Source organism: Thamnophis elegans, chromosome 16 (assembly GCF_009769535.1).
Source record: "Thamnophis elegans isolate rThaEle1 chromosome 16, rThaEle1.pri, whole genome shotgun sequence".
Lineage (NCBI taxonomy): Eukaryota > Metazoa > Chordata > Lepidosauria > Squamata > Colubridae > Thamnophis > Thamnophis elegans.
In genome coordinates, this window is record NC_045556.1 from 13573 (window position 1) to 38099 (window position 24527).

Here is a 24527-nt window from a genome sequence, read left to right on the forward strand (position 1 = left end):
CTGTGGAGAAGACTTTTTAGCATGCAAGAAGTTCAGAACTGAAGATCCGTTATAATCACCATTTGGTGTGATTTGCTAATTAGGGTATAAAGCCCACTTTTCAGGCTGGCTTTTCCTTCCCCTCTTCCCCTCTCCCCCTCGACTGATTTACAATAGGAAATAAGTGAGGTCATTATCCCTCAGCAACACTGTGAAATGGCTTCTAAAGTGCGATGAAACTCGTGAATAATTAGGTAACCATTATTAATTCATTTGAATTCATTTTAACAACTGTCATTGCAAGTCTGCTAAGTGGCACTAGCATGAGCCAAAAGACAGATCTATAGGAATTCAGCCCTGGAAGGCTGAGATCACAGGGGAGGGCATCCCCCAGACACTTGTTGTTTCCCCTGCGGGAGTGTGGATGAAAGGGGGGGGGGAACTAAAGCAGCAATGAGGGGTTCCACTCAAGACAGTTCTCAAAAAGAAAAATAGCTGCCTGAAAAGCTCAGCTCAAGACACTTAGGTTAACTTTCTGAGTTCAGACAGTTCCAAGAAGCTGCCCAGATTTCTCTTTGCATAGTCCCCGAAGGAGCTGCCTGCCTTTTTGAAACTTATAGGATTCTTGATGTAAGTTTGGGAATGAACTTCTGGTTGGCTCATTGGGGCTGTTTTTCATCCTCCCCAGCCTCTGAAGGCTTTTCTGAAGCCTGGGGAGGGTGAAAACAGTCTCCCCCCCCCCCCCGGCCCTCCAGAAGGCTGAAAATCAGCCAGTGTGCACATGTGCGCTGGAGCCGACAATTGGCGTACCAGCAAATATGGCTCTGTGTGCCACCTGTGGCACGCATGTCATAGGTTTGCCATCGTGGTGTTATAGCATTGAAAGTATACTGCAAACACAAGAGTTACTATATATTGCAACTGTTTTAAGTTTCATAGTCTGCATAGTTGGCTGCATAGTCTTCAAGGGTGCCCCTCAAGGGTACCCCTTCACCCCTGTATAAAGTGAATTTCAGTAATCCAGGAGATTACAAGGCCATGAATAGCCACCACCTTCCATACCCTGCAGGAGACCTGCAGATCATCGGGTGCAAACTACTCAGTGGAGATGAAGTTTCCTCCTTAGGCACATTCTACAGAGTAAACTGGCCTGCAGAGTTGATTTAAACCCGCCAAGGGCTTTGCCTCTGGCAGCAGTTAGTAGTTAGGCTTTTTGAAAAAAATAAACAACTTTTGTGTTTATACTACATTTTTACAAGCTCCTCCCCTGCTACATTCCATTAGAAATACATTTAGTAAAAACAAATACATTTCTTGCTTATCAAACATTTGAAAACTTGCATCTGCCCAAGGTGAAGTAAGACTCTTATTGTTTTCTCTTTCCCTCAGAAGGACCTTGAAAATGCCATTAAATAGCACCAGCCTCATTGGAGAATCAAGCAACATTAACTCATTATGTCAATAATTCATGGATCCTTTTCTCTAAAGTGGCAACATCGCACCATCAATCTGCAAAACTGCCACTTCTCCCGAGTGTGTGCAGTGTTCATAATGGGCTTTCTAACAATGTACTTTTGGAACAGGGTCACTGAACACGAACCAGCCAACATAGAGGCCTGACCTGAGTCAGCCAAACTAGCAGCTTATTAAGGCCAATTATGAACTATCAAGATAATGGCCCACCTGAAACCATTTCCACGGGGACTCTTTAGAAACATGAATATCTTTCTAATAGTGAATATACAGGAAACCATCAGGGCCGCTACATTCAAACCATCGACATTTGAGAAGTGCAGAGGTTTGAAGGGCTAACTTGGCAATACAAGTCTTCAGTTATAATCAGGAAATTATCCTCTGCTGGGTTCAATCCCAGGAAGCAACTGGCCATAATCCCTATGACCTCTGGTTCCTACTTGCCTGCTCTCACTTTTCATATCATTTTCTACCCATGTAGGGTAGATTTGATGACCAAGATGGATACTAGTCAGTTTCACAGAGCTAAAGTCATCAGAGAGATTGTCGATCCACATAACCTTTCCTGATATTTTCTTTCATCCCCCAAAAAACTCATTTTTTCTATTATAGGTGATCTTTTATATTTACCTGAACATACGTCAATAATGGTTTGTTGTGACAGTCATCCTATCAATTCACTGCCAGCTCTAAACAACCTCTAATGCCAGAGAAAGTCCCCTCATAGGACAGAGCTGTGATCCATTTCATCTAAATGCCTACCTCCTCTTCTGCCTGCCTGCCTGCTGCCACCACCACTACCACCACCACCACCACCACCACCGGGACGTGGGAGGGGGCTCCTCTAGCCAGGCAACACAGCCTTCCTTCTGAGGACAGGCATGTTGGCTTCCACAAGAACTTCGGATGGAAAGACATTTGTGGCTGGGACCTTCTGACTGGAGCAGGTGGGATGATTGTTTGCATCAGTGTGCTAAGTACAGTCAGATCCCGCCAGAGTGCTGCAAAGCTGCCAGGAACAACTGAAAATGAAATAAAAAACACAGGAAGCCAAATTGGTACACTTTTGGAAACATCCAAAGTCTGAACTGAGAGGCAGCTAAGCGAGTAGGTTGCTTTGCTTATTCCTCCCTGAGGTTGCCAAGGGGGCATCCATGTATTCACTCACGGGAGTGAAGCCATCTGGCTCTCCAGAAAGGATAACTTGACCTTGGTTCTCCCCATTCCTTCACTGGCAATATCATCCTGATGAAAGCCACTGAACAGAGTTCTAGAGGGATGTTGTCAAATCTCTCTTGCAATATATCAGCCCTGGTACTTCCTTCCCTTAACAAGCAGGCTCCTGTCTCCCGGTCCTTCTCTCATATCCTTTGGGAACATGATTTATGATTGTAAGTAGAGTTACCTTGAGGTAAGATGGGAGGTCTACATTGTATAAATGAACAGACACGCAATCAGAAGAAGATAAAATGTGTTAAATCTCCATGAATCTATTATTTCTTTATTTTCTCCTCTCCTGACAGGCCAGAAATAGAAAGAGGGAATATTTTGCTTTACGCCAGTTTCACCATCAATGCCTGCCTTACTTACAGAAGACAAAAAGGGCCATGGAGCTCTAATGCCCTGCAGACAAATCGGGATACTGTTAGTCACAGATGTCTAATTTAATTGCAGAATAATGAATTACAATTTACCCTAAGGGGAAGTTGCCTTTCCTTGCCAAGGAGGTGTTTAAGGGCCCATTCATGTCCACTACCTCTTAGACCTTGGATTAAGCAGTGACCACTAAGAATGCATGAGGCCCTTTGTTGACTATGTTTATTTTTTACACTGCTTTTAATCACTTGCAATGTTTTAAAGACCATCAAATGATAAACTACTACAAATTAAAAATTTAACCTTACGCAGTTATTAATAAGATATTCCCAAGCCAGCATCAGCCAAGAATAATGGAGACACTTCTATGTCTGCAACAATTCTTCTCATGGGAAAATTCAACCACTCTTCTAACACACCTTACAGGAACACAATTTGGATACCCAAGGAAGTGGGTTGCTTACACCTGTTGAGTAATAATGATATGAATTATGTTTTTGATATTCCAATTTGAAAGATACAAACCTGCTCTGTGAGAATTTTCTGACCCATGGCCACTTCCAGCCATGAGTGTTTACCATTTTCTAAGGAAATCAGCTCCATGCTTGAATCATTGTTACAATCATAGATTTCCCCCCCCCCCATGTCCAACCAAAATCTGACACAAAAGCTGCTGAAACCAGCTGTAGGTACCTGCTGGCATGATGGCTCCACTGATCAGAAGAAACTCACCTGGAATCCCCAGTTCCTCTGCAGAACCTTCCCCATCTTCGACATTTGGTGTGGTTATGCAGTTCTCACACTTGATCATGCCTATGGTGCCTGGGAAGAATAGCAAGATATTATAACCTTTCAATCGCAAGCCCACCCTTCCAAATCTTGAGATTAAAACGAATTCAACCAAAGTCAAGCTTAAAAGAGAAATGCCCTTCCATGTGTTGCTTCCACTCAGTGGAGCTTAGTTCCCCAATTTTTTGCCTACAATCGAGTAGCAAATGCAGCAGCACTTCTAAAGTGAGTGGAATTCTTCTTCCCTACTACCATAAAATTGGTGTTTTCCAGCAGGATTTGGAAGAGTGGCTGTGAAAACAGCTCACATTGGGGTAGCTGCACATGGCTGGGTCCTATAAGGTTACAGCTGGACTAGATCAGTGGTGGGTTCCGGGCGGTATGGCCCAGTACGGGCGTACCGGTGGCAGCTGGGAGCAGTGGCTACTGTACCAAAACAGTGTTTTGGTGGGCCCGCCCACCCGCGTTCCTTACCTCTTTTTGAGGGAAACAGGCCAATTGCACACACGCGCACCGTGTATGGCGCCTGTGCGACCTCACCGAGCAGCTGGGCCATTGCAGAGTGGTGGTGTGCGCACACAGTGTGCATGCCCGAGGTGGATGTCTGGCCCCTCCACAGCATACCGGTTGTGACGAGATCCAGAACCCACCATTGGACTAGATGATCCTTGTGGTCCTTTCCAGCCCCCAGTTCTTGGACTCCCCATGCCAGGGGAGCAGGGAAGAAAAGAGGCAGGCTCGCAGAGGTCACTCCCTTAACTATGCACATACCGTAGTGCAATCCATTACAGAGATTTTGGGGGGGGGGGGTTTATGAGGGATGCTCACACAAATTTCGGCAGGAATGGCCTGTTATTACTAACTTGCCAGCACTGCTGCTGTGCTTACGTGGATGCTTAACCATCTCTTCCATTTTTAAAGGATTCCATGCATGGGCATCCCAAATATATGCTTCCATATGAGGCTTGACCTATTGGAATCTATCCTCCTAAGGTTTGGGACAAACCTGGTATGGCGCCTGGACAATTGGATTTTGTGTAAAATGCCTGGCAAATCTGATTTCTGTTGCATTAAGGAGTTCTCTGCTAAACAACATGAAGCAAGGAGTGAAATAAGCTGCAATTCTACAGGCTCTTCCAATGCGTTTCCTTCAATACTTGACCACTAATGTTAGAGCTACACTTGTAAATGAGCATTGACAAAGTGAGAGGAATCAACTGCAACCACGGGTGGGTGTCAGATGAGAGAACATTAAACTGAGTGGTATATCTTCACAGGAAAGAGCTGTAACCTGAAGCATGGCTCTAATGGACACCAGCTGAAGTGCAGCCCATGGTCATGAGAACAGCCCTCTGGCTAAAGGTCTTGGTCACAGCTGTCTAAGAAGAACCAAGGACAAAACTCTGGTCAAGTCTAGTCACTCTGGTGGAGTCCTTTCACTCCCTTGCATGAGGGAGCCGGATTCTATCGGGACTCTACAAAGACACAGCCAGAGCCGTCAACAGGTCTCTTTCTTCAAGCACCACTGCTGGAAGATGAGACCCAAATCTACAACTGGCAGCAGTCCCTGGCATAACTCGGTGCGGGGGGAGGGGGTGGCACCATTCAACTAATGCAGGAGACAGGTAAATGCAGGGGTCGTAAAAGTGGCTTTCACCACTTTCCTGCCTCCATAACTAATAGGGATAGGCCTACTAAGAGGCCTCAGGCTACTCTGCACCTCCTCCCGAAATGACTGTTGTGAACTTACCGAAAGCTGCATCCAGCGAAGGGGGGTTCTTGGCCCGCTCTGACCCCCATCTGGTAGAATTTGTCTGCCCACAACCTCCAGCCAAGGCCTTCTGCTGCATGCTCTGTTCCACTTCGGCCAGCAATGTTGCCTGAGTGGCTTCCATCACCTGCCAGAGACAGAGCGGGGGAATTAAATTTCTGTTGACTAGATTCTGCAGGCCTCTTGGCCCCACTCCTTCCCCAGAAGGGACAAGTATACTTGGGCAATTCAGGGAAGGAGCAAAGAGAGCTGAATTGGGGTCTCCTAGCAACAGTTGCAGGCTGAGTGGAAGGAAAGTGCTGGAGGAGAAATATTCCAAAATATCCCATGCATATCAGGGAAAGGGGCTGGGCACATATTTTCTTCTATATGCAGGGAATGTTTATCCTGAATTGTTCAAAAGTTTTTCCTACAACAAATAGCTTTGACGTGTACAACGAAACAGTCTTGATACCTATGGCAGCCACCAAGGCCTCCCGCTCAGAGATGGGAGTCAGCCACATGGTACTTCTACAGATGAAGAGACCAGCAGGCTGTGGTCTCTTCTGTTCAGCTCCCCTTCTAACTGCTGCCCTCCCTTTGGAAGGCTGAAGGCTCAGCCAGAGCAGTCCCCTGGGCACTCTACACATGGAGGCATGACCAGGGACTCCTTGATTAAGCATCAAGCAATTTAGCCGAGTGCCAAGTTGCCACTTTCATACAAAATTCTGTAGATTGTGCCAAAGGAAATGGCCCAGAGCTAGGGAAAGAAATGCTCCCCATTCAGGATCAACTTCCACTTTGTTGACCCACGGTCTCTGCAAGACTGTTCCCCCAGCTGAACCCTGGGAGGATTTTAAGTCCTTGGAATGGTGTCCATTTCTTACCTCTACAGATTGGTCTCTCCAGCAAGAAATTAACTTGACAAATGAACGATTATCTGCCTCACAAACAGGAAACCTGAACATGCCTAAAGCAGAGGAAACATTGTCAGCTAGGATTTTGTTCCTACAGAATATAATTTTCTCTAGAAAGGATCCATTTCCTTGACAGTTGCTCAAGAGTGACATGTGAAATGAAAACGGAAGGGCCTTTCACAAGAATGTTAACCATAAGCTACCAGGTTGGCCCAGTGCGAGTGGCAGGTAGCTGCTTGTCCATTTCTCAGCTGAGGGCTGAGGACTGGGGACTGGCTCAAAATCACTCCAAAGCAGAACCAGAGTCTGGGTCTCCCTCATCCCAACCCTCCCCCACCCACAGGGGCACAGGTGCCTTTTCCCCTGCTACTTTCTCTTATAGCTTCTTTCATTTAGTCAATCTATGCTAGGTGTTTCTTTTACTATTTTTGGCCTATGGGCAAATAAAGTAAATTGTTTACTTTAAATGAAATCTTGGTAAATTTTAAAAACAATTTTGTAAGCAATTGCAGTACGGGAAGTTTAATTTTGCTCTGAGGCAAAAGCCTGTAAAAATTAAACATCTAATTAATCTCACCAAAAGATTTTAAAGTGTTCTTTTACAATTTTTTCAGCACTAAGACTTCTATTTCTCTTGGTTTTTTTCTACCTGCCTATATTTGTGGTCATTTCTTATCTTTATTGTGAACGATATTGGGGAATTTATATTTTATTTAATAATGTTCAGTTCTATTGTACCACGTGCTGAAATTATTAAATGAAGGAGAGAGGGAGAGATCTCGGTCCTGCTCAGGTCCTCTGGGCGGCCTGGTGCCTCTGAAGCTTTTAGGGCCTGGAAGGGTTGAGGCAGCCTATGGCTTCTCTTCACAACTGAATCTTCCCTTGGGAAAGAAGGTTTCCTCTCCTCACAACGTACCCCTAAGAAACAGCATGGATTGTGTCACCAGGGCTCACCTGGAGAAGACTCCCGGTTAAGATCGTCCAAGACCACAGAGGCTGCGGGTCTCCATTTGTTGCGCTTCATGAGGCTGAAAGCAAAGAGATCGTTTGTATCTCAGGGAACGCCGTTCCCCCCCCCCCCCCGACACAGACAGCAAAGGGCCAACAGTCAGTCTCTCTTATCTGTCTGTCTACATCTATATCTAATATATACAGAGAGAGATCTTCCTTTGTGAAAGAGGAGAGTGGGACACACAATGCAAGGCAGCCTCAGAGGCCACCTTCTCCCAGGAACCAGGCAAGCTCAGGACTTTCAAAGGAATAGGCTGGTGACCAGAAGCTGACTGGGGAGAGGGGAACCCCAAATGCATCATTTTAGATTATATGCGAATGACATGGGGTAGGTAAGAACTGGTCATCTGCCCATTTCTTCTAACTATTGTACAGCAATCAATTTTTATTTCAGAAAAAGCTAGATTCAGTCTTACCTGGTCTTTTCAGAAGGCCTGTTAATTATCCTTTGAACTAAAGACATCCTGCTCAACAAATACGCCAAAACCAGCCTTTGCTCTGTAGAAGTAACAGTATTTCTCCATCCATTCTTCTTGCCTGCTTGCTCTTGGGTTGCACTATAGTATTTACTGTGTAAATGCAGCACTTTGCTAGAAAACAGATTGACTACCTCCTGCTGCTTTTCCATCCTCTCAGGGTTAGCACTGTTCCATCCTGGTAACATCAAAGTAAGATAATTGTTTTTTGAAAGCAGTCCAAAGGAGACAGGAGAGAAAAGTCTCAAGATACCTAAATACTGAACACAAAGACCGTCCAACTCTCTGTTCACACCCCAGGGGAAGAAACAGGACAAAAGGAGTTTGGCTGCCTCTGTGGCAACAGTTGGGCTGGTTTTTCTAGAGGTCTGCCTTTTCGTCTTCTTGGAACTCTTGGCTTTCTTGCGTCTTTTGATACCATCACTTGGTTCCACCTGGGTTCCACCTGTATGCACCTCCCCAGAGCCTTGTTCTTCACTGGCCACTCTGCCCTGCCCATCCAGCGGAGAGAGGGAGCCGGAAGTTCTGTTTCTCTTTAACATTAATGTCCTTTTCTCTGTTGCGCTTCTGGCTCTCTTTAAAGTGTCAATGGTGCTGAAGGAATTGGAGGACTTCAGTCCATTGGCCTGAGAGGAGCAGAGCAATTCCACCAGCTTCTCCAAATCAAAAAGGAGCATGTTGACACTCATGGTCTCCCATGTTGCCCTCAATGGCCAAACAGCAAAAGGCCCCTGAGCCCAGCAGAGAGCAGTTAACTGAAAGGTAAATGTTTTAATAATTTAGTTGACGTTACCATAGTCAGTGCAATAACTATAATTAAGTAGTATAACTTAATATAACTTATATTCAATTCAGGTGGATGCCACACAACAATGAATGTAATCAATAAGTATGCAAATGTTTCACTTTTGAAAAGAAGTATAAAACAAGCCATTATTGAAAATACTGTAGCAAAACACCAAACAGAAAGGCAGGAGGAAAAAATGACGTTTCAGTAAGTAAAGAAATGTGGGAAAGCAACAACCAAATGACACAGACATGTTTCCAATGTGTAGTGAAACAGCCATAAAGGAAAAGCTTGGGGAGTTTTAACTGGTCAGAGGGATTTCTAGGCTCAGTTCATCCACAGCCAAGTGGCTGTGAGTCATTGGCCACAAATACAGTCTGTCCAGGGATCTCCCCTCTCTCTCCCCGGGGACCTGGCTCTCTCCCCCCAGCAGGTCCATCCCACTTGGCAGCAGGTATGCTGAAGCTTCCTCTTCTGAAATGAAGAGCCCTCCCTTGACCCCTTTTCTCCCCTAGCAGCCCCCTCTAATAAGAGCCCTATTTTCCACTTTGGACTCTAGCAATTCTGCAATGTGTGGGGTCAGCCTCCATGAGGCAGAAATCAGCATTCCAAAGCTGGCCATCCTTAACCTGTAAACAGACAAAGAGAAAGGACAAGCTTGTTTCCAAGGCAAATTTTAATCTGCAGGCTCCCAGCCATTCTAAAAGCAGGTAGGCAGGCACCAGAACAAACAACTGGAAAACCTGAAGGTCTCCTGTGCTCTTTTCCTCAAGCCTGCAGATGCTGCTGACTTGCGTGTTTTCCTGAAAAAGCCCTCTCCTCCCACATTTCTCCCTGTATCACAAAGAAGGGGAAGGGAAGAGGAGAGACCCCTTGAAACATAACACATATGTGCAGCAGCAATAGCCAGGGAGCCTTTTCAAGGCCATCTTCTTGTTTGCTAAACACATTTTTCTTACTAAGAGCTGCTGCTGCTTTTTCTTGGCGAGTACTTCATTTTCATTTGAAAACATTCCTCTAAACTTATGGATGGCTAATAGAACAAAAAAAAAAGGGTATGACTAATTGCAGAATGCACACTTGACATCTGAAAATGCCCAGACCTTGCACAGGCAGATAGAGAAGCTGTAAAAGTTTGTATGGATGAGGGGGCTAATAAGTATACTGTATGCCCATTTTTCAACACTTGGGCAATTAAAAAGATGCCTTTTTCTCAAGGTTGAATGGATGAAGCCACCAAATATGGTGATGTAGAACGAACACCACACCTGGCTAAAAGCTATCAATGGGAGCTCTCGGTCCTTGGAAGGGGCATTCCAAAGAGGCGGGGGCAGGAGGAGCCATCAGAGAGGATGGGGAGGAAATGGAGGCAGGTTTCTAAAGGGAGCGCAAAAGAGCCAGGCTTTTATTCACACACCCAGCAACTGCTCCCTTCTGTGTATTCACCTGATGACAAAAAGACCTTCTTTGATGAGCGAGCCTGTTGCAGGAAAAACTGCCAAAGGCCGAGGAGCTGGACAATGAGCCTCCCAGACCTTTCTCTCCCTGGCCATCTTCTTCCCAGGCTGCATAAAGAGGGTCGCCCATAAGACCAGAATCTTCACAGGAAACGAGGATCGCTTTGGCCGTCTCCCCGCTTTCATGGCGCTCTAGACTTCCTAGGCAAAGGGGGGAAGGAAGGTGGATGTTCACAGCAGCAAGTCTCCACTTCACCTTCCCTGCATTCTCCAGGAACAGGCCACAATTTTTCAAAGCTCATTATTAAAAAGAAGCCAGTATAGACCGCGATGATCCTCTGATAGTTCAAACCTGGACAGGTACAGTTCCTCTAAGGCAGTGGTTCTCAACCTGAGGGTCGGGACCCCTTTGGGGGTTGAACGACCCTTTCACAGGGGTCGCCTAAGACCACTGGAAAACACATATTTTCGAAAAAATACGGAAAACATAAAATAATTTTATGGTTGGGGGGGGGGTCACCACAACATGAGGAACTGTATTAAAGGGTCGCGGTATTAGGAAGGTTGAGACCCATTGCTCTAAGGCTAAGAAACGCTGCCCTCTAGTGGCCGCCCCAATTATTGCAATCGAAATCGGGGTTCTCTTCGGACAAGCAGAGATAAGGATTCAGGGTCCATGGCTATTTGTCCATAAACTTACAATTAACCGAGCTGATAACTGAGATGGCCACTTGATGATGGCATAGATCCCTGCTATCTAATTGTCACCCCCATTTCTGCAGTCTATTTATAACAGGTCTAGGTTTTGGGTGAGAGACAAAAAGCAGATCTATTCGGGCCCAATTTTGCTTCCTGTAATAATCACAAATAGGACTTGGAGGAGGAAGAATAAGGGGCACACGAGAGTCCGCTTGTTCCCTCCTGCTGATCACTAAAAGTAGCTCCAAAGGACGCCCAGGGGCTGAGAAGGGGCGAATCGGGGCAGGCTCGCTTCCGTCACCTGTTTCAATGTCCCAAACGTAAATCGAATCATTTTCACACCCCACGACCAGCAGATTCTCCACGGGCTGCCACCGTAACGCCGTCACGGGGAAAAGGTGTTTCCTGGCACGCAGAAGGCAGGCGCGCTCCTGCACGTGCAAAAGTACGACGGAGTGGTCGCTACACACGCAGCATACGAGGCGGTGACCTTTCCGCTACAAAGACAAAGCAAGGAAGACTTATTCGGTCGGGCCTAAGGGCTACATGTGGCGGGCGGCCTCGGGGGCGCTTGCGCTCGGGCAGGAGCCCCCTCTAGCCCGCCCCGAAACTCCTGGAGCGAAACAGAAGCCGGCCCGCCTGGTTGAGTTCCCAGGGAGCCACCTCGGGCGCCGCGACTCACCCTGCAACTGTCCGGCAAGAGGGCCAGGCGAGCGACGGGCCCCGCGTCCAGCGCGAAGCGGTGCAGCGCTTCCCCGGTGAAGAGGTCCCACCAGACGACGCAGGAGTCCCGGCTCCCGGAGAGCAGCCAGCAAGGCGTCTGCCGGCCGGGCAGCACCAGCAGGGCCGTCACGCCGCTGCCGCTGGCGCCGCTCAGCACGCGTGCCGCCGCGGCGTCTGCAAGAAAGAGTTGGGCGGGCAGCGGCCAGTACCGCCAGGATCACCCCCCCTCCCCGCCCCGTGTTTCTGCAGCCCAGGAGCCCCGGCTGAGGCGGGCGTTGCGCGGGGCTCCCGCTGGCCCCTGGGCGCAGGCGGGAGAGGGGTGGGCGGCACAGAATGCTCCCCGAGGGGGAATCCAGCAGCAGGTCTTCCAGATCGACCCCCGGGCAGCCGGAACCGGAGCCGGCCTTTCTAGACCCCGGCGGAGGTAGAGGGGGAGGCCATGTTCATAAAATGGCTGCCCTATGGCGATGGACGAGCACTTGTTCTGGGCTTGAGGGCCAAGAGGCCAAGCTCAGTTGCAGGCATGGAGGGCGAGGGGCGAGGAGTCGAAGAGGCCCAGGAGAAAGAGCTCCTGGCCAAGAAAAGTCAGTGCCGTGTCCCTGAAGCACTCGGAAGTTGAGGGAGGTTTTGTTCAGATGAGGGGGGAACCTTAATGCGTCCCCCCCCCCTTATTGTAAAGCTGCAAAGCTGCTCACCTTTCTGCACGGAAGCCTCTCCCAGCAGTCTGGCCTTCGCCGCATGCAAAGCTGGTACTGTGATAATTCTGCCGTCTTTATATCCACAGACCAACTTCTGGAGGCTGGGGATGTATGTAGAAACCGTGATGGGAGCTCCCCAGGGGCGATCAGGGGTACCTTCAGCTACCGGATGGTAGAAGTTGAAGTTATCCTGCAGAGTCCTGGAGGCTGCTACTGGGATCACTGCGGAGAAAAAAACCCTGAGATGCCAGCGGTGGCACCTTCCTGTTCCTGTCCTTGAGGAGAGTTGGGTCCCGCTAGTTTAGTGTTCAGGGCCTGGCAAAGCCTTTGGATGGAGAATAAGCAGAACATGAGTGCAAGCACCCCTCCTAATGGCCTCCTCTAGCCATTGGTACTACCTACTGTCTCCCTTCCCAATGCCTATATTATTTAGCAGTGATATATATATAGCCAAACCCATTCCACCCTCTGAATACAATAGAGAAGATAAGCAAAATAGCAAGTCTTGGAGTTTATGTTAGGAGATCCCATTTTCATCTTTTGCAACCTCTAAAATAAAAAATATTTTAACCTTTTGGAGAGCCATCTAGAGTTGAAACAGGGACGTCCGGAACGTGCCATAAAGTAATCCTCCCAGAAGCTTGTCCAGAATAAAGAATCTTATAAAAGGGTTCCTTCCTTTCGTTCATGAAGCCCATGACGTAAGAAAAACTCTATTGAAAATAAAATCCCCAAAGAGAAGGAGCTGTGTTAGCTGGCAAATGATCAACTTCTTCAGCATCTTTGAGGAGCACCAACAAGTCCCAATTCACAGTTTGCAGACCACTTCTGTTTCTGCTTGTTCCCTCTTCACACAGTTTTCTGTGTGTTTTCTTGCATATTAGTACAGCGGTCTGAGAAACGCACTCATTTATGATAATGATGCTTCACCTCCACCTGTGTTCCTCTAGCAGTTTGAACAGCCTGAGGCTGAGAGTGGCTTCCACTCACTCATAAATTCATTTTCAGCTTAGAGCACACAAATTTAGAGATGCAAGAAGCATGAAAGAAAGCAAGGAGCCATTTTTGAATCCTTTAACTTCCTACAATGGAATCCATGGAGATCCGAATGGCAAACTGAAAATCCTTGGAGAAAATGCCCTCATTTCCTAGCTTTATGGGTTTTGGTTGGTAATGGTGCTTGCATTTATGGAAACCCAGTGAAGTCTCTAGAAACCCAGCCAACTCACTTTGTTGCCTTGCACCTCAGTAGAAGAAAGTAGAACGGGATGAACGGTTTCTTTCAGCACCCTTCCTTTGGATGGCTGGATGCTCCGTGAAAGCCCACTAAAGACATGGGAAGAGGAAGGATCAGTCCTCTGGCCGTGCATGGGAAGGAAAGCCACTCTGGTAGCCTTCCTTCTGGGAATTGCTCCAAAGAGCATGCCCTCTCGGCCAACAAGGCCATGCGGATGCCTGGCCAAGAGCTCCTTGGGCCAAAGGGAGGGTCCCCCAGTCGGGATCCTAGAAATGTGGAGGGTTTTGCCATAAAAAGGCTTCACAGGCTCCAGGTGGTGCTTCCGCCAACTCCCTTGCACTTGGTGTGACTCACCTGTTCACCAGTTGATAGATGTAGCCATGCCCATCTTCTGTCCAAATGATCAACCGGTGGGCAGCCAGGATTTCCCCTCCTGCCAAGGCCTGGCTGCTTGGGCTAAACTCAGTCCACAGCAAGCAAAAGTCACAGTAATCGTACACCTGAAGCCAGAGACAAAGAGGAGGAAGGTGACCCCCCCTGTTGCTATAAAGAGGGGAATTAAAGATACGTATCTGTCCCTTCTAGCCAGAGCCCTGTCCCATCCTCTACTTCCCTCTCATCAGAGGAAGCAGTTACAGATCATGGGAGCAATGTGAATACACGCGTGAGGAATCTTGGAACAGTGGAAAATCTGGGTGTGATGAAGGCCTTGTGGAAGATTTCTGAGAGGGCCGGGGGGGGGGGGGGGGGCTCTTTTTGTCCAGCAAGTGCAGTGGAGAAAAGCATTGGCACAACCAGGAACACCGTGGCCAGACAGTTCATCAGCTCAGGGCATAACAGTTCATTTATTAAACTCATTCAATCACTAAAGTTATCAGAAACATGGAAGGAAACCCCTAGAACGGGGGTCCCCAAACTTGGCAACTTTAAGACTTGTGGACTTCAACTCCCAGAATTCTCTGGGAATTGCTCTGCTGGCTGGAGAATTCTGGGAGTTGAAGTCCACAAGTCTTAAAGTTGCCAAGTTTGAAGATCTCTGACCTAGAATAACAAAATGCCTTTTGCAAAGGCAAGAACATTCTTTGGATTCATTACTGTAAAGAAATGAAACATGAATGTTCACATTCTGGTATAGCTTTAATTTAGTTTCTCAAATTGGGGAAAATGGATGTGTGTTAAAATCAGTAACTAGTTTAGTCTGATATGGTTTATGAAACACTAGTCTATTCATGATCATTTTGTATGACTTAATTCTCTATTACAATTTGTATATGATTATTTTTTGGTTTTCATTCAGTTTCTGCATTTTGATAAGCTCTTAAAGTTATTTGTGAAGAAAGGCCTAATATTGCATGCATTGCTTAACTAATACCTTCCAGCAGGTGGAGAATACAACTAAGAGCAGCCGCTCCGTATAAGTGCAGAATCGGATTGCCATGCAGGGTGTGCAGCCCAGAGGCTGGCATTCTCTTTCAAAAATCTTTTGCTTCTCCTGCACATTGAAAGAAAAAGGAAAGGTCATTGGGGGGAGGAATGGAAAGAAGACATTTGGGATTTTAGGAGACCTCCAGGACATTCTCTACCCTGTCACAGGTTAGGCGAAATAAAACCCAAGACCGAGAACACGAAACAAACAGCAAAAGCTGGAGGGAGACTGCACTGACTTTTCCCCAGACTGATGGCAGATTTTATACTGGCGTATCTACGGAGCACAGAATCTACTTTAACTGATATTTCCCTTAAATTCCCTCTTTTTTCCCTGAGAAAAGAGAGTATTTGTGCATCATGACGTTTCCTAGATTCCTAGAATACCCCCTATGCCCCTTTGTACTCCTTCAGAATATACTAGCTGTGAGTTCTTATGCCAAAAGCCATACAATATCTGATTTAGGACAGTTAGAAAGTTGCCCATATTTTCTAGTTTGGAAATATACATGTTTTAAGATTTGGATTCTCTTAGGAAATTTATGCTAGAAATATAATTGCAACCAAATCTTAGGAATTCTTTGTAAGATAAATTATTTTCTAGTTATTCTGATCTGTCTGAGATTCGAATTGGACCCTTTTAAAAAAGCCTGACTTGTTTTTTTCTCCCTGTAAAATCCATGTCAGGTCCAGGAAATTAATTTCTCATCATGTTTAACATCAAATACGATCACTCCTTTCTAGGTAACAACTTGCTTTGCATTCAGCTTGGGGCCTGGATGCAGAACTTTCCAGAAGTTTCAACACCCTCTGGGGGCCCCTCTGTGTCCACTCACAGGGATGTTGCTAATCCTCCCCCCTGCATCGACACTGTCGGACTGAAGAGAAAGAGACACCTGGCCCAGGATACGGCCCTTTGCTGCTTCTCACCTGTATCCTGCTGATCGAAGATGACAAATCCCAGGCTTTAAGGTCCCCTGCTGCAGATACGGCTAGTAAAGAATCCTCTGGAAAAGCGAAACAGGATGGCTGTGGGAGAGTCACAAGCAGGGGGCACCAGGAGTGGCGGGCAAGAAAACGGTGCTGCTGCTCTTGCCTGCCCGAGATGGAAGGGTCAAGACCCTGCCAATGCACCTAAACCCAGCCTCCAGGGGGCGTCTCATGGTGCCCCACTTTGTGTCTGTGGGTGGGTGCACCCATTTGGGGTCCTTGCAGCTCCTGTTTAAGTAGGCTTGCTCTGCCCTCATTCACTATCCCAGGGTTCGGAGAGTAGGCAGAACTGTCCTTGCACCAGGGCTTAAGAAGTGTGGCCAGAAGAAAAGGAGGCCCAGAGAATCCAGCCTTCCTCCCCAGCAGGTGGAAGGCTCTTCTGGGAGGAAACCACCAGCCTTCCTGACAATGATGTACAGTACTGTATTCTGCAGCTCTGACCAATTCCTGTAATTTCCAAACAGGCATGTGCCCACCCACTCACCAAAGAAATTTTAGGTCATTTCTTTGTATAATTTTACATCAATCCTCCTATATATCACAGTGTCTATGGAGAAGCATGGATGATAACTTCCCATAGAAGCATCCAACTTGCATATTTTTGACAGCAAATATACCTTGAATCCTCAGAGAATGCACCAAACACATGCAGCTGATCCAGTCTGAAGTGGAAGAAGAGGTTAATGTGTGAAGTACAACTAGGGTTATCGCATCAATAATGAGGATGTCGTTATATTGCCCACAACAGACCAGCCAGCCGTCTCCTGCCATGCGAAATGAGCTGTGGTAATACTGTACAAAGGAGGAAAGGCAAGAGAGGTTAGCTGGCAGGACCCGAGTCCACTGAGAAGCACACCAGTTATCCCTGCTAGACATTAGTTGGGAACATCCTTTACCAAACAGCACGCCAACCCCAGAGATGCATGGATCAGGCCAAGTGCATTCTGCCCTCTCGTGGCCCACCAAAATACTGCATCTGGACAGCTCACAGTAGCATCCTAGACTTATAAAGGGAGCCCTGTGGACCCTTTTCCATTCCCACTTCAATCTCTTATGGGTGCTGTTCCAAAGATGCACGAAGCAGATACTTCTTCACAGAACAGAGAGATCTCATGCACAAGTGGAAGAGAGACGCCTCTCGGCCTCACCTACCATGCAAGCAAATCACATGACTGGGTTCCATTTATAAATGTTTCCTGAACCTACTAATTCTAATTCTAAATTTCATGCACTTAAAGAGACACTGCAGTACAGAAGTAGGTTAGTGCAATAAAACAAAGCCATTGCATTTTGTTTGGAGCTATCTGCAGATTCTGTCTGAAACCAGTGACTTCTCTACCAGTTCCAAGCCTGAAGCCACTTTGCCAGTAGGCTCATGGCCCCACTGCTAGAGAGACCACAGCAGGGATTGAAGATGTGCGCAGCTGCATTTCCGTGGCAGCAGGAGCTACGTACTTTGTTGGTGGCCTGATCTTATCCAGTTGGTTCCTTCCTTCAAAGAAACAGCATGCCAGATTCAGTCTAAGCATTCCTGAATCCCTAGTGCTTACCAGAAGTTTGGGACTTCTAAGCATTTGGTGAAATCTTCATTTAGTTGCATCTTTACTCAATTTTTAAAAAAAGATGTAGGATGTATTCACTTTAGTCCTTTCTCACCTCTGGAACATTTTTTCATCAAACTACTGGAGACACCAACAAAACCTATGTAAGAAGAAGCTGCTAGGAAAGAGAACACAGGTAAGGATGCATTCTACTTACGCAGATGGCTGTGTGCCGAAATGGAAGCCTTGTATTCTCTACACACCGTCCACTGGTGATGTCCCAAATGCTCATCTCTCTGCCAAAACAACAATTGATGATGAGCTATCACACACACACACACACACACAAATGGGATTTACTTTGAAATTTAAGGACAGATGGAAGTGGATAAGGTGTAAGTTACACCGAAACCAGTTTTTATTGAAATATGATTAAATCTGCTTTTTAAAATGGTTAAGGCTTAAACTTCCTCACCTATAGTGGAACAGTTCTGTTCTGTGAGCTGTCTTAAAGAAAGCATAGAAAATGACTTTTGTCTCAGAACAAGCTACCTTGCTTCTATTAGCAGCCAGCATCAGGGGCAGGTTACACAAAGTTTCTCGTGTTGCTGGAGAATGGCTCAAGGCCCCTGTCTCTTCTCTGTATTTCAGAAGACCAATCTTCCCTTTCTTCTTGGGCCTCCCTCTTTTATTAAAACACCTTCTGGGGCTCTTCTACAGCTAGGTCCCCTTTTCACCTGAAATCTCAGAGATACTCATCCCAGTCCTGACCTACCATAGTAAGAATTACTCTTAAGAAAAGCCACAAGGCACCTCTACTGTTCCAAAACAGCATGTCTCATTTCCTGCAACTCAGAACTTTCCACAGATGAGGTGTCATGGGAAATGCCGAGTGACTGACCCGTTCTCAGTAGCACTGACCACGTACGATTGCTTCTCAAAATCTCTTGCCTTTGCCAAACACGTCACTGATGCTGTGTGCCCCAAAAGCATCTGCCTTGATGACATCTGCAAGGGCAAAAGGTTAATTGTATAACAAGATCTTCAATCACGGATTATATGTTCTTGATTACAGAGCAGAGATGGAAAACAGCATTCTACTGAGAAGAATGAAACCGCTCCTCCCTGGCCTGTGAAAGGGTTAGGGTCTCCCAAAAGGAATGGGCAATTCTGCCCGGGGAGAGGCGGTCCTTGTTGAGGAGCTTTCCCTCTGACCGGAGGGGTGCTGGGAGCAGCCCTGGAAGGAGACAGGAAAAGGTTTCACACCTGGAGGTCTGGCAACAGGTCCCAAAGACAGACTTGGCCTTCGTGACTCCCGGTGACGATGGTTCTCTGGTCATCGGTGATGAGGATAGCTGTGATGCTGTGGGGAGGGGCTTCTTTGCCCCACAGGGTCACCATCTGAACAGAATCCCTCATAGTGGCTTTGTCTGAAAAAACAGGGACAACTTTTTAAAAAGCAGGTTGAGAGGAGTTGTTTTCCTTTGGATTGTGTTAAAGCTTTTCAATCCTTCATTTGTGATTTTCCTTACCTGGACTTTTTGCATAGCTTAGGCAACTATCAATAAACCAAGCATAATGTCAGTGTTCCAAGCAAGCTAATTTTCCTCCCTTGACTAAAAATTGACAAAGGAATCAGACAATTGAGAGGGAGTTGGCCTCTTCTGCTCCACAGGTCTTCCTTGCCTGGATGTTAGAGAGAGAGGCCAAGTCTGCAATCTTTTTCATTTTGCTTGAAGTGGGTAGCTTTGGATCTTCTGGCATTCAACAGAGTCAGACAGTTGCAGCTATTTTTAATTGGGCTTCAGTGAAATGGAGATTGTCACTTATCCGCCCATTTGCAATTGTAGTCATCCACACTCTCTTAACTTTCTAGATGGTCAGTGGAATCTGCTATATCCGAGATTCCCTCTGGGAAAAGTCTAAAAACTTTAATTAGTTCAAACCAGGCTATAAGGTTGTTGGTGAATGATAACCATATAACTCCCGGAACTGACTTTATTGTTGCAACTATAATTAACATACTCTTGGAAGCCTGGCAGAGCTTCTCTCCCCCCCCCCCCCCGCCCAACTATGCAAGAGAATCAAGGTAGGACAATGCTAAATTTCTTTCTCACTTCCTTCTCTCTTTCCAGCCGAGGCTGGTTTTAACCAAATGCCCGTTGAACGCCACCTTCTTCTACGCCATATCTGTACTGTACTTTACCTGCATTGTGTGAACTGCCTAGAGAGCTGTGACCATCCGTCTATTTAATCAGTCTAGATAAATGTGATTAATGGATGAATAAATAAATAAAGCTTTCAATTCAATAAATTTCTTTGGAATACCCTTTCTAAGTGAAGGGCCACTCATAAAAGATTTTAGAACTCGACAAATATACTGGACACTATGAAAATGTATTTGACAGAAATATATATACATATACATATACATACAGATACAGATACATATATATATATATATATATATATATATATATATATATATATATATATATATATACACACACACACACACACACACATACATACATACACACATATATACATACATACATACATACATCATATATACATACATACATACATACATACATACATACATACATACCAGAAAACAAATGATGGGTCAGTGATAACCAACTGGAGTGAAACCAATTAGGGGAGGTGTAGGGGGGGGAGAAATGGGAGGGATCCCCCCCAGGGTGAGCAGCTGGGACTGAGTTTGCGTGCCCTGTTTTGCCCCTCACTCATATACCTGCTCTGATTAGGAGACCAGGCCAGGCAGAGAGCTAGAGTCTGCTACAACTTTTGTTTAAAAAAAGAAAGACTAATTTCACTCTGCACCATTGTACGGACACAGCTGGAGAGGCTCTCCAGCTGTTGATCACAAATACAACTCTGTGCTGCCACTCTTAACTGATTGCTCAGAATCTTTCTCAGTGGGAAATGGTTTTTCTCTGGGATCATTTGCAAGAATTATTTTCTTCATTAGTCAGCAGGGCAATGGTTCAATTGAAATGCCCTATGTTGGTGAATTGGTCATGTCTTTTAGTGGCCACTCATTAATTAAAACAGTTTATGTTGCACCTGGGGGGAGGCGTGGAAATGGAGCACCTTCGATCATGAAGGAGTACATGCCCACCCAGTTGCCAGAGGTTTCCACAGGCCTTCCTCAGTCTCGGTGCAGTGCGGTCCCACAGAACTGACACAAGGCCTTTGCACACAAAGCACTTTGCTGAAAAGTCAAGCATGGGAGGCTTTCGCCAACTATTGTTAAACATCCTCTCCTTTTTTTAGTTTAATTCTCAGGTTATTGGTATGTACAGTATAGGTGGTACCTTGCTCAATAGTAGTAACTGTGAGAGGGATCTTGGAGTCCTAGTGGACAACCATTTAAATATGAGCCAGCAGTGTGGAGCAGCCGCCAAAAAAGCCAATGCAGTTCTAGGCTACATAAACAGAGGGATAGAATCAAGACCATGTGAAGTGTTAATACCACTTTATAATGCCTTGGTAAGGCCACACTTGGAATGCTGCATTCAGCTACAATGTAGAAAAGACGTGGAGACTCTAAAAAGAGTGCAGAGAAGAGCAACAAAGATGATTAGGGGTCTGGAGACTAAAACATATGAAGGATGGTTGCAGGAACTGGGTACGTCTAGTTTAATAGAAGAACTAGGGGAGACATGATAGCAGTCTTCCAATATCTCAGGGGTTGCCACAAAGAAGAGGGAGTCAAGCTATTCTCCAAGGCACCTGAGGGTAGAACAAGAAGCAATGGGTGGAAACTAATCAAGGAGAGAAGCAACTTAGAACTAAGGAGGGATTTTCTGACAGTTAGAACAATTAATCAGTGGAACAGAAGTTGCCTCCAGAAGTTGTGAATGCCCCAACACTGGAAGTCTTTAAGAAGATGTTGGATAGCCATCTGTCTGAAACGGTATGAGGTTCCTGCCTAGGCAGGGGGTTGGACTACAAGACCTCCAAGGTCCCTTCCGACTCTGCTATTGTATTGTATTATTGTATTGCTATCCTGAAGCAATTTGTTTTAAACCATTTAAAAAGAGCAAGTGGTTGAAAAAATAGGTTTAATACTCACACTTTTTTTTATAATTCTACTCGGATATTTTGAAAGTATGTGAAACTGATGGCCGACTCTGACTTGGAAGAAGGTGTGCCAATTACTTGCCCTCTACTCAGGAAGGAAGTGGCAACATGTTTGTTCATTGCATTTTTGTACCAGCCCACCCAAAGATTTGGGCTAGGCTGCCGCAGCCTCAAAGGTGTAAAAGAGCCACCTGTATTAATCCAGTCCAGTCCAGGCCCTGGAAGAGTAGCCCACTGGGGCGTCTCCCAAAGCTTGCCTGAAGAGGAAGGCCCGTGTCTGCTCGAATGACAGGAGCTAAAGCATGATCTGGAAGCTCTGAAAAAGAAAGGAGGGAAGAAGCCATACAGCGGAGTAAAAGTCAGCAAGGTCATCGGGGGTGAAATGCTCTGAGATCAAGCCAAGGCTGGAAGGAGATTAATGGGACTCTGACCTTGGGCTCACTTTGTGCTTCGCCCGCTCTCTTGGTATTGCAGAGCCTGTTTTGTTCCTGCCACACAGAAGCACCTACCCCTGTTGCAAGGGGACACAAGAGTGTTGGTCACCAGGATGGGAAAACAAAACCATCCTTCTTCCAAGGTGTTCCTTTGGTCTGGAGGGGAGGGGGACACCACCGTTTATTGCTCTGCTCCTGACACTTCGCACTTCCACCTTTTTGATATTTTTGTACACAAGCTGAGGAAACCCATGTTGCCCTCCCAGAACAACCTAGGCAAGTCCAGGGACTGGGGACTGTACTCAGATCGGCATGTAGGTTCCCTCCCTCCTGCCCTCCCTCCCTCTCTCTCTCTCTCACTCACTCACTCACTCACACACACACCCCTCCCCAGAGTCCCCACCCAGCGGCCCCTGTCCTCCTTTTAACCTGTCCTAATCTGCGGCTGTGCTCAGGGACAACCAGTGACTTTCTGGGTAATGGGAAGTCTGGATTCAGGAGGTTATGTGGGACTAGATGAGGAAGGAGAGATCGTCCACTTTCCTTTTCCCTCTTACTCACCAGCATGAAGTTTTTCCCCCTGCAAGTGAGGCTCTTCCAGTCCAGTCCAGGGGCTTCCTTAAGCTGAGCTCTCTTGTACTCAGCCGGTGTCCTTGGGAAGGACCCACTGCGGCTGCTCCTTCCTCCTCCGCCCCCAGTCACGTTTCCGAGGTGGGCTGGGAGCTGCAAAGGTTAGAACTGGACCTGGCTCAGCAGGTAAAAACTCGCCTCTGCTGGCTTCTGTTTCTCTCCCTCTGAGGCCCAGCCCTGGGAAGGGAAGTCCCGAGTGCTGGCTGACAGGCACTCAGGAGGCCTGGCGGAATGGAGGCTCCGGTCATTCTATTCCTTTTCCTTTTAAATCGTAAACTGCGGGTCAATTTCTTCTACATTGCCTCAGCGTCGTCTTAAAGTGTTTTAAAACAATTATCTTTAGCAGTTATTTTGCTTGTTTAGCAGGGAAGATTTTCAGTCAATTGAAGAGGATCCAGGGATGTTATACTTTTCCATAAGAGAAAGGTCAAATTTCCTAAAAACGTGTTTGGCTGACTTTAGCATTAACAAGGGCTACATCCTGCCATCGAAGTGATGTAAAGCTGATAAAAATGTCCATTTCATATGAATGTTTTCCTGTTTTGGAAATATACAGAGAATATTGTATCATTCCCTGCCAGAAGCCTCACATTGGTGCTGAAAGAGTAACCTCTCAAAAGAAAGTTGGTTTGTAAGCTGACCACCTATTCAGACAAAACACAAGTAGCGCCTTCCCAGCCACGTGCCTTCAGTGGGTTCAGTAGCCAACTGCGTGGGGCCAGCCAGCATATTGGGCTGTTCTTATGCTGCAGGCCATCAAATGCGGTTCCCCGAAGGAGCCAGACAACCACCGAGTCCTCCTTGGATCTTCCGGGGTGTGTGTGGGGGTCTGTGTGTGTTAAATAACTAAACATCTTAACATTTCTTAATTTTAATTTCTAACACAGCAAATATCAATAGCTATATAATATAACCCACATAAAGCAAATCTCTTTGGGGTCCTCGGTCATTTTAAGAGTATAAGGTAAAGGGGTCGAGGGACCAAAATGTTTGAGAACTAAATATTTCTCAAGCCACCACCTTCCAGCCATTGGGACTCCCTCTGGGGCCTCCGCCTGAGCCAAGACTGGGAACCCCAGTGGCCCTTTTCCCAACTGGCCAGTTTTGTATACCAGCCAATAGTTCTTAGATTTTTGGGTCAACATTTGTGTACACTACCGTGTACATAAAAAGTGAATGGAAATACAAAATAGAGGGTTTGATCTGGTGCAGAACAAAAATTGACTAAGTATTTAGAGTTCCCTTGGGGTTTGAAATCTGCCAATCCTGCAACCTTTGCGATGCTCAGTTATTTGGGAGTGGGTGGGTTAGCGGGCTTGGTCTTGAATGTTATTGAATTTTACAAACTTTCAGTTACGCTGTCTCAAAATGTTTCTTAAAACAATTAAAATTTATTTCAGTTTCTTCAACTGAAAATTCAATTACATTTTCTTAAATATATTTATGATAGTAAATATAAAGGTAAACTATAAAACTGATATAAAATAACAATATATGTAAAAAGAAAAATCTAAAAGAACTCATTTTTAGAAAAGAAAAATATATTAAAAATAACCAAGAGAAACCAATTTGAAAGAAGAGAGAGGAAAAAAACCAAACATGAAAATTGGGAAAAAAAAGAACATTTGAATTATTCAAATTTCAATATTTACATTGTCAGGCTGCTAATTTTATATTGCCATTCAATTTTTAAATGAATTGAATCTTGATCATATAGAATCATATTGTCCAATTTTGTCTAATACAAAGGCACTTCAAAGACTGAGAATTGGCAAATATAATTAAACCAAGATCCAACCTGGATC

General features: G+C 45.9%; 1 protein-coding gene across 2 annotated transcripts; it reads right to left on the reverse strand.

Annotated features, from left to right (window-relative positions):
• Positions 1-3254: 3254 nt before the first annotated feature.
• On the reverse strand, positions 3255-24177 carry WDR72 (WD repeat domain 72). Of its 2 annotated transcripts, none has more exons than XM_032233741.1 (20): positions 22654-24177; positions 18815-18978; positions 18450-18556; positions 17766-17844; positions 16625-16799; positions 15948-16024; positions 14965-15084; positions 13947-14092; positions 13585-13681; positions 12927-13068; positions 12353-12577; positions 11617-11831; positions 11236-11431; positions 10225-10436; positions 7932-8746; positions 7459-7532; positions 6475-6557; positions 5588-5735; positions 3781-3870; positions 3255-3514 (listed from the first exon to the last, which is right to left on the reverse strand). In XM_032233741.1, exons 2-20 carry the CDS (start codon positions 18965-18967, stop codon positions 3459-3461), a joined length of 3210 nt encoding a protein of 1069 aa, XP_032089632.1. In that variant the 5' UTR covers positions 18968-18978; positions 22654-24177; the 3' UTR covers positions 3255-3458. The 2 variants fall into 2 exon arrangements, with proteins under 2 accessions (XP_032089632.1, XP_032089634.1); XM_032233743.1 differs by lacking the exon at positions 22654-24177 and adding an exon at positions 20890-20925.
• Positions 24178-24527: the final 350 nt, after the last annotated feature.